This window comes from Metopolophium dirhodum, chromosome 2, assembly GCF_019925205.1.
Source record: "Metopolophium dirhodum isolate CAU chromosome 2, ASM1992520v1, whole genome shotgun sequence".
NCBI lineage: Eukaryota > Metazoa > Arthropoda > Insecta > Hemiptera > Aphididae > Metopolophium > Metopolophium dirhodum.
The window spans coordinates 26,793,104-26,804,658 of record NC_083561.1 but is presented as its reverse complement, the minus strand read 5'-3'; the positions used below and the strand labels follow the sequence as shown (position 1 = coordinate 26,804,658).

At 31.9% G+C, this 11,555-nt stretch overlaps 1 protein-coding gene across 2 annotated transcripts in view; it reads left to right on the top strand.

Annotated features, from left to right (window-relative positions):
- Positions 1-3,510: 3,510 nt before the first annotated feature.
- Positions 3,511-11,555, top strand: part of LOC132939767 (uncharacterized) — a 36,267-nt gene continuing 28,222 nt past the window's right edge. The window contains exon 1 of one of the 2 annotated variants that reach the window (XM_061007120.1): positions 3,511-3,709. In XM_061007120.1, the coding sequence (XP_060863103.1) occupies positions 3,638-3,709 (72 nt within the window). In that variant the 5' untranslated portion in view covers positions 3,511-3,637. Of the gene's footprint in view, positions 3,710-4,300; positions 4,388-11,555 lie in introns of those variants that run through there. The other variant, XM_061007121.1, reaches the window with a different exon arrangement.

The window sequence follows — 11,555 nt, the reverse complement described above, 5'->3', positions numbered from 1 at the left end:
GTCTCTTTCTTCTTTTCCGTGCGCCTCAGAAGTTTACGAATTTAATGTAGAGATAATACAATGAGTTTTGTAGACCACTTATACTTACCTGCAGTATTATTATTTCATTTTTTCAACATAGTAATTGCAATTTTTATACAAACATAAAAGTATACTTAAAAACCATAGTAAAAGTATTTCATTGTTCACGCTATGTTTATAATACATATAAATATATATATATATATTGCTGGTATATATGAAAAAAGAAAACGCTTTCTTGACTGTGAATGAACTTTTTAAGCTTTTTCATTTCTTAAACAACAGCAGCAAATCACATTGAACTATCCAATATATTGTGCAATCTGTAATTAAGTTTCAAGTCATATCGTCGAACGGTAAATATCAAAGTAACTACAACAATGATAAGTTATTAAAAAAAAAGTTTCGTTTTGTTTTTACAAACAATACATTATTAATCCTATACAAGCTAGCCTATATATGTATAATAGGTGTGTATACTTTACAACGTTATAGTCTGTACGCATCTTTTTCGAATATTTTTAATACTTAATTGTATAGCTCTTTATTAAAAAGTATATATAGGTAGGTATTAGTAAATATTATACAGCGATGTTTGCTCATTATTTAACGTTCATATTATATAAAATGCGCATACACTGCAATAATAGTAATACTTTCACACACGTGTAAAAACCCTACCGTTACAAGCCCCACTACCTACAATTATAAAAAAAAAACCTCACAATCAGCTAATGGCCACAGTCACCGGGTTTAAAGATCAATTAAAAAAAAAAATAATAATAATAATACTTTATACCTATTTTGTATTCACCGCCGCATTATGACTAAGTCAATACTTACTTATTTTATTTGCATAATATTTTTTTATTATATTGTTGTCATAGGCAGACATAATATTATATAGGAACGCAAAGTACGAAAAAAACGATTATTATTTATTATACGCCGCTCGTCGAAAAAACTAAGCGAAGTAAACAGTGGTGTATTATACGTATTATACACTCTCTAACGAAAGCGATGTATAAATATTATTTATTAATTATTATCCATTTATTCGAGTATAATAATATATTATAATACTCGTATGAACACATAGACGTTATTACCATAATATATATTATGGTAATAATGTGTCTGCCCGACAATAATTAGTGCGCTTCTCAACGATTTTTGTCACGTGCGATATTATTTTAATACAATATAATAATAATATATCATAATATAAAGTCGAGTTGTATAATTTGTTTGCACAAAGGCGCGCGCGGTCTCCTATTATTATTGTTATTATTATCATTGTTACTATCATCATGGTTATGAGCTCTTCGCGCCGAGTCCTTGCCACCGAGGCAAGTCTTTTTCGTGCGCGACACTCGCAAAAATTAAATTTAACGCGCCGAGGGAAACAAAAAAAAAAACCACACTTCCGGTGCGCGTCCGGTTATTTATGGCGTTCGAAATCGTATAACAACAGCTGCTGCGCGTGTAATTAAGAGAAATCCACACACAACGACCACTATACCCTACGACTGTTGTACACCATAGCACTATTTCTAAACTGGTCGCTATTACTGAAACTACTATACATATGCTGTGTACACTACAGCGGATCTTTCGAATATTGCGGTTTTCCAAAACTTGCCGCACACGAACTTTAGACGCATAAAAAAAAACACGTGTGCGTAATGCGCGTATATATGTAATATATTATTACTGCTGAACACAAACCGTGTAATGTGTGTGTGTGTGTGTGTGCTTGCGTGCCCGGGGGAAGGGGGTACGGAAGGGGCTCCGCTCGGACCACACACACATATATACACGATATAATATAGTACACCATCGCAAACACATTGCATTTACGGTCATTGAAACGCATTCATATTATTATATACGTATATACAATATACCTGTATCATATACTCTATCTCTCTCTATATAATATATATTATATATTATATATATATATAGGTACATATGCAGTCTGTACTAGTGTTATAGTACTGATGTTATATACTGCTAATGACCGTCACTATACTACTGCTACTGTTACTGCTGCTGCTGCTCCTCCTCCTTCTATGTACTCTGCAATATATTACATTATTGTATAAATAATAGTCTAAACACACATGTAATAATATATGGGTATATATACCTATAATACTATTTACGGTCGTGTTTGATCTCTATTCTGTATTCACACAGCACAAGCGCGGGTTCCTGAAACAACACTCTGCTGCGCACTGCCTATTTTGGATAATATCTGTGTCAACATCTCGACGATATGACCTATACGCGTCTCGGCTTCCGGTGATCAGTGAAAATAATAATTATTACGTATCATTATAATATTATACGTATACCTGGGTCGTAAGCAGATTTCTCCGCAGGTCGTTTCCGATACGCGTTTTGTTATTATTTTATAGTTTTTAGTTTTTATCATTATTGTTGTGCGTACCTATAATATTATGCAGTGGCGTCATTTAGGGAGAGGGGCTAGGGTGGGAATCCCTCTCCCCTTGTCATTAGCTGCCGGCCCGGGTATATGGACTAGTTGTGGGCCTTCATGACTTCATATAGTAGCTATAATAGGTAATATATTTAGGTATCGGTCTACATATTATGTATTAATTATTTAGTCATTGTTATCTCTCAAAAAATGGGTTATTTATGCCTACTAACTAGTAAGTATACAATTATGTAAGAAGGCAATTTGTATTGTCACACACGTTAATGCACGTTAAAACACGTCAATAAAAAAAAAAAAAAATATTTGTATTGAGATGAAAATGCAATTGTTATGGAATGTAATTTAATAATTGTTAGGTTTTTTTTCAGTTTTATTAGGGGCTGGTGAAATATTTTGCCTCTCTCTCTCAAAAACTGAAATGACGCCACTGCCTATAATATGATGTATGTTTAGATATAAATGCGTAATGTAGGTAGGTACATAATATCACAAAATATAATATGTATTATACTATTATAGTATCGCAAATCCGATCGGAAGGAATTCCCACCCGCACATGACGCGGTGCTTTATATATAATAATATTATAATATAACAACAGCGCGTGCATACAATATTATAACAATGTTATTGTGTACATTATTATGTATCTATCGTATACCTACACGACCTACCTACGTCGTAGTTAAGAACTAAAAAATAAACAAACTGGAGCAACGCACGAGGCTAACCGCAGGGGTAGATAACGACGAACAATGCGAGGTGTATAATATCATAATATAGGGACGCGACGGACATTATAATACTGTAACGTTGTTATATAATATCATAATACATTTTATTGTATAGTGCTGCAGGTACGAATAAGTGTAGGGACGAAGACAATTGTATCTAATCTGGTGTACGCGCGCGTTTTATCGTATCGAATTTAATTCTTTTCTTTTTTTTCGTCCATTTGACTCAAAAATGTTGTTACCTCGTACACCGGCCTTCTGCAGCTATGGCCGTCAGTCTGTGAACGGACATTCGAATCGTCGGGCGCCTCGCTGCAATCATACATTCTTTACCCACACATACATACATAATAATAATAATAAGAGTACGTGTCGAAGATATCATAATAATACACATACCTGAAGCAGAATTGTGATGATTCGGACGAACTACCTGGTCGTATGTATTATATCCATCGCAGCCTCGCCACTGCTGCTGCCGCCGCCGGTAAGACACGCACTCACAACCCCCGAAAAACGATTTATTCTACCCTTATATTATTATTGCAGACGTATTTTATTTTTTTTTATTGTCATCATTATATTATTATTGTAACTTATTCTCATTCAGCTGCGTGGGGACTATAATATATAATAATAATAATAGCGGTACGTTGCGTGCCTTTGAATGGCGATATAATATAATAATATGTACAACCTTCGGAGAAATTCCACAAAAGACGGTTACATCAACAGGTATAACCGTCGCTTTATTATTATTATATTATTATATATAGGAACACGTACATTTTATCGCCCCCCGCAGGATTTTCAATGCACTTAAATATTTTCATAATATACCTACTGGACGACGCATAATATATCATTATAATATTATAAGTTACAACTGCAGACACCAGGCGCACAATATATATATAATATGCTTAATGTTTATATATATAACTGAATAAAAACGAATGAGCATTCAACTTAACCGACATTTTCGTTTTTAGACATTCGAACATTATTCGTAAGGAATACAATACAAACTCGTTATATTTAATATTTTTCTTTTATACATTTATTCGCAGTTAGACACAAATACCACGAATTTAAATTTACAGCACAATATTATTACAACGCAATAAAAATATGATCAATCATTCGGGCTTCTGAAATGAGCAAGGTAACTAAAGAATTGTGATTTTTTTTCTTACATTATTATTTAATTTTCCCAACTTTTACGAAATATTATTGGTTCATATTATTATATAATATAGGTATACGCTCTACCGGGAGAGGTTCTTGACACGTCCAAAGAATGGGAGAGGGCGAAAATATTTTGAATTTACATAATATGTATACACACCTCACTTTTTTTGTTGAAGGTACCTATCTGAGAAGTAAATCGATGTGCTATATACACATACTTCGTACTTATATAATATTATGGACTCCATTATTATGCCAACCACCCACCTACCCCGTAAAACCACCACTGAACTCCACGATACGGACATACAGTGGTAGATGTGGTTATTTAAATATAGGCAATCAACAACATTATAGTCAAATACATAGTTTTAAAAATATTTTAAAGTGAATAACCTTTGAAAAAAAATAAATATTCTTCAAAATTTTAATTTACAGTATTTTGTACTTAGGATAAAAAAAAAAGCTATAGAAAAGCAAAAAATGGTCCATTTTTAAATTTTTTTGACGAAAAATACGTTTGAAGTTTAAATATGAAATAAATATGTTTTGTCCTTAATGGCACATGCTCTTAAAATGGTTTAGTTTAAAAAAAAATAAACTTTTATAAAACTTTAGAAAAAAAACGCGGAATAATTATAATTAAATTTATATATAACTATTATTATATTACATATTAAAAAAAAACTTCATCGTAGAAACGTTTACTCTGCACTGCTGTAGTGTCATATAATATAAACGGTCATTAGTCACATATATTTATATACGTATTTAAAACAGATTAACCGCTGTAGTTGTGGGCGAGTAGTCGAGTTGAGAGGAGAAGGGTATGCACGAATATATTTCACCTTTTATGCTGCGTTAACCGGTGCACTGTTCCACCAAAATTCAAAATAATATTATGGAACTGCGCCAAAAGTCAGTCAAAACGGTCGGTTTACATTCGCCTGCACGCTTGTACGTTCTAAATCTTATGTCGACCAAAACTTGAAATTCGTAACGTCTAATCGTATTTCGTTCGAAAACAATCTATAATGCGTAGTTCAGCTGTTAAATGATAAAGATAATAATATTATTATTATTATTATATTATACTATTGCTGGTCCCGTCCCCGCGAGAGAGAATAATTATATTTATATGCGTCGTTTGACTCGATACGACGTTTGCTCAATTGTTACCTACGAGCATTTTAACAAAAGTGCTTTCGCATAAAATACAATTTTTTTTCCCAGCGTCAACGCTATCAACGCGTCCGTGTCTAGAATTTTATCGAACCGAAGATGAGGTACATAATATATTATACAATATTATGTAATATAATACCTGATCATATTTCAAAACATTTTAGCGATGACGACCCGTCATACCTATATACATACATAGTATACATTTTTTTAAAAAACTTTAGCAGCTGCCAACGAAATGCTGCGCAGAACATAATAATAATATATAGGTATATAACACGGCGTCGGATGATACTTTAATGTATATTATTTTGAATTTTCCCTTTTATACGTTTGCAATGTTTTACAAAAGTATATTATCATTACATATAATACGTGCTTAATCCCAGGTGGAAAATGTGTTTTTCTTCCGGTAATAACTCCCTCGTACACGCCGTGACGACATATAATAAAACAATTCGCGTTTATATTATTGTGTAATGTATATATGTATACATATACAAGTCTGCAGAAAGAATAATATATAATAATACAGCAGTCGGGTATAAACAGTTGACAAGGCTGATTTGTAAAAATGAACTTTGAAAATATAATGTAATATACGTGCCGCGTCGTACAATATTATTATAATACTATATTGTATTATAATAATGATAATATTATTAATGGGCGTTCTCCGTTTAACGCGCGCACGAGACGTAAACAGTGGAATATTATAGTAAAATAATAATAATATAATGATATATTATGATAATATTATGCCATTATACATTGTGCGCGTGTTAGACACTATATTCTCGTGATAATAATATTATTGTAGGTGTGCAAATCACCGATATTTTTGGACCGTTAGATCGATGTGTAGGTTTAGGTATACGCGTGCGTAGTCTTATACATCGCGTGTTCGTCAATCGATTTCGATGATTGTTATTATTTTTTTTTTTTTTTACTGAAAACCACGGTACGAGGATGCTTATTAGGATGATTAAATATTAGAGGTATACGAAAAAAAGTTACGAGAAATATGCAATTAAGTCGATTGAAAAACCACCGATGTATACATATAGTCTCCGTCAAAACATCATGACGTATATTATTATACGGAGGTTCTAATATTGTAATAAACACCTCCAGGCGCTTTTTATTATATATAAATAACGATAATGATAATAATAAAAATTCTAGTCGGTACCTCCTCACGCGAAACGGTTACGCGTTCGGTGGACATCGAAGTTTTCGTAATATTTTATATAAATTCGCATGCATTTCGGAAACGCGTGTGCTAGAAACTCGAGACGAATACAATTCCCTAAGTGCTCTGGAAAACACAATATTCTATTACAGTTGATGGGGTCATACGCGTTGAGTTACAGTGTCCCAAATGCATTTGTCAAAACATCTAAGACTGGAAAGCGCGCGGGTGTTTGAAAACAATAATACATTTAGGTATTGACATACTATTAAATAATATTATTATTATACAATCGACCCGTTGTTGATGGTAAAAATTCGTTTTTTTTTTAGAACGCTGGAGAAGTGATGGATTGACACATTTTCGATTTCTTATAATCTCATTAATCATCTATCATTATATCGTGTACGACTCGCAAAGTGTGTGTTTTAACCCAATGCCGCGACTACTGCGTATAGGGTGCTGCAGGCGGTGCTAAAAAAAATCGCGGTGGGCATTAAAAGTATAATATTATTACCTAGTACCTAGAATTGTATATCATACGCGTTTTCAACTAAATATAAAACAATTCAAATATAAACGAATATTAATAATAATGAAAAAGTTATTACGACGTTTTAGAATCATATTATTATTATTAAAAAAAAATAAATAGTTCCTAAACAATTTTTGTATGACATTATTATTAAATGTTTCGAGTGTACCTATATAATATGTAAAAAAGTGTGGGAAATAAAAGCCAAAGGGGAAGGGGTGGCGGTGGTCGTTTGGTCGTTTGGAGGTAGTAATTTTGACCAAACAATTATTAATAATCTGTTTGGGCGTGTGTAATTATTTTTACCTGCTAAGGTAAAAGCATGGCGACTTTGATGCGAACGTATTTAAAAATAGGGTTCATCATTAATTATTTTTATTATGTAAACCGTATATGACTTTGTTTAATAATTGCAAAATTGTTGTTACTGTTGACTATATATTATAATATCACTATACAAATATATTTTTAAAATTGCATTATTTATTATGTATTTTGTATATGACAATTTTTCAATGGACAATTTATAGGTACATTACTTTACAATATATTAATTAGTTTACGTATCAAGTGTAAGCCTGTGCATATGTATTCGCCCAGATGGTATTTTTTGTGTAATAAACACTCACCAAATCGTTATATAACTTATTCGTCCAAACAGATCACATTTTGGGTTGATTCGCCCAAACGGTCTACGCCCGATCGTCCACTTACCTACCTGAAAGTGTGCATTAAGCCGGGTCCACACTAGGACGAACATTGTTGTCGAACATGTTCGTTGAGAATGTTTCCTGACTCGACGAACCAATGCTACTGTACTTTAAAATGTTCGAGAACAGTGTTCGTTCTACATACACAACGATTTCCCGCTTAAATTGGCAACTTAAAGATTTCCCACTCATATTATTTATTTTCATATTAGTACGAACCCATCTATTGCGGTGTGAACGTGTAATTGCCAGTTGTTCAACAATTTATTAGTTATATTTTTTTTTCAATATGAGTGACGAAGATATAATTATTGCAAGTGCAGCGTTTGTTTTTAAATCGTTAGTTTCTCGAGTAAAAAAAAAAAACTTCATAAAAGACGTTGGTGGCAACGTACAATTTTTGAAAGTAGAAGTCGTTATAATGGTAATGACTTACTAAATGATTTAAGACTGGAACATCCAGGATTCAAAAACTTTATAAGAATGTCACCAACAGATTTTGAATCATTGCTGGAAGTTATTGGTCCTCAAATTGGGAAGGATATAACTCATTTAAGGGAAACTATTTCACCAAATTTGCGGCTGGCAGTAACATTACGTTTTTGGGCTACTGGTGATTCATATACAAGTTTAATGTATCTTTTTAAAATTTCCAAACAACTAATATCTAATATAGTACCAGAAGTGTGTGAAGCTATAGTTGAAGCGCTAAAATTATATGTTCAGGTAAATATTAAATATCAAAATTATAAAATTAGTTATTTTGACATCATAATATCAATAATATTATAATGCCAATAATATGTAGATAAAATATATTTAAATGATAAAGGTACAGACAGTTTTATTACAATAGGTAAATAAAAACAAAAATTATTAAATAATGGCTACAACTTTATTAAAAACAAAAAAAATAATAATTGTAATCACTTTTGGACATGAGTATATTATTCATAAATTAGTTTGAATGTACAAGTACAATACGTAAAAAAAATACGTACTATTTGAAATGTTGTACTTATAGTTTATACCTACCTACCCAATTAATTCAATATAATTGCCAATTGGATAGGAAGTGATATACTTCTAAACAAGTGTATGATGGTATATTATTGTTTTTTGATAAACATTAAATAATAATAACTACCGTTATAAGTTATAGTTTCATACAAATAATTTTTAGTAAATAAGTTCGATCATAATAATTTCTGTGCAATATTTTAACAAAAACAATAATTTACATAAGTTTTTAATCCTTCATTCAATATTTAAAATTATAGGTAAGTAGGGAAACTTGATCAATAACCAGTCATTCTATGAACTTTTTGGATGATAATTATTTATTCAAAATACTTATGAATTTAAAGATAAACTATACATTTTATATTTTTATGTATAAATTATAATTTATAACAAATTTGTTGTCGATCACGTCCACACTGATGACGATGTTGGCAAACATTTTCTTTGATGTTCGTTCAAATACCGCCTGTTGAGCGAACATTTTAGAGTTGTACGCGCACATATACGAAACACGTACAGACTAGGAGAAACATTCTCAACGAACATGTAATGAAATCACGTCTATAATTATATATGGGTATTGGTGTACTGGCGTGTAGTTTAGCATTCGTTAATTTTATTAGTGCATTACTGTTATAGTTATCGCAGCTTCAGGTATTACAATATGCGCGTGTATAATTCTATGACATTTTAATTAGATAATATTATTATGATAAACGAAGAGCCACTTCGGTAATTTATTTTAGCGTTACACCAGACGAGCGATAGGTAGCTATACTATTATATTCTTAACCCGGTGGTGATGTGCTTTCATTTACTATAATAGTTAGTCAAGTAGTCGACTACTCATAGACGTATTAAAAATGTTAGCAACCCGGTGCTAAATTTTACCATCCATCTCCCTACTCATAAAACATAGCAATTTTTTACAGTAACAACTAATTGGATATGTGTATCATCCAACGTTCCCCTCAAATTGCACATATTGCCATCCGAAATCAGCTGTTGCTGATAACCATCGCATCCCTATAAAGATCAATACAACCCACAATACCGCGGTTACCGTCTTTCTCATTTTTTAAGCCGTGCCGCGGATATATTATATTGGTTACCTACGTATATAATTATGGTTTCCATTTCGCGCAGTCCGCACGTCGTTTGAAATCTGATTTTCACAATTTCAGAAACTTGCGAGCCACATCTCGCCGTCAGATTTGCATTACCTCAAGTCGAAAACTCGTTATAAGAACCTGTATTATATGATTTAAAATATGTTCCTAGCACCCGATAAAAGTCATTTCAACGGTTATGTGCGATGATAATAATAATAATATAATATAATACAAAATAATAATAATACAAATAATAATATAATACAATAACTGTAATAATTGCGTATTTACATTTTCCATAAATGCGTAACGATTGCGTTTACCTTTGCTGTAGTTTGATGTTGTGTCGTAACCATAGGACATGACATTTTTTATACCTACACAGGCCACGGGTTTTATCATAGACATTTTTTTTTCTATATTTTTTTATACCGCACAAAGCATTATTTATAGTTATGACGTTTCAGACAAATTGTGTATTTCAAAAATAAATAGTTTCCGACGATTCCTGCGACATTGATATTAATAATAATACGATGAGTGTAAGTACGCGTGTAACGTATTTCAAAAGTATAGTAGACAATAATAATAAAGTTTTTTCTAACTCATCACAAAATAATATGATAAATAATGATATTTTTAAAACGGGGTGTTAGACATCAACATAATAATAAATAAATGTACCAATTGCAGGGAAAAAAAAATGTCCCGATTTAAATTTGATATTTGTACATTTTATTAATTACATACCTAATAATATATTGTAACTTGGAGGTATAAATAAGTGTGTTAATTTTGGTTTTAATAAAAAAATGTTGATAAAGTAACTCAAGTTATAATTTTATTGTAAGTGCTATACGAACTTTTAATTTGATTTTTATTATTATATTCAAGTGAGTACAAATTGGATGATATTGATATCAACTAATATTTGGGGGGGGGCTAATTTTCACCCAAGTACGTCAACGGGAAGAGGGCATCTAAAATATTTTTGCATCCGTTGCGCGGCCATCATGCCTCTGAATCGTAATATTGTGACAACGGTTTAAATCGATATGCGACAGTGCCAGCAGCGATATATGCTATGACGACTCGAGAGAAACGCTGTCGAGCTGATTACAATTTTCCCCGACGTTCAAACGCGTTCCCATAACTGTATTATTATTATGCCAATGCAATCGAAAATTAAGTTACAGAATCTTTTTGTGCCGGCTTTGACGAATGTTCCGAAGACATATTATTGTACCTACTGCTGTGGCGTGCGGAAAATTGTTGTACAAAAGAGATTACAAATTGGAATATATTGCATCAATTGTGTGGTTTGCGTTTACAACTTAATACGATTGCGCGCTCGAGGCCCGTAATTACATATATATTATACCGGG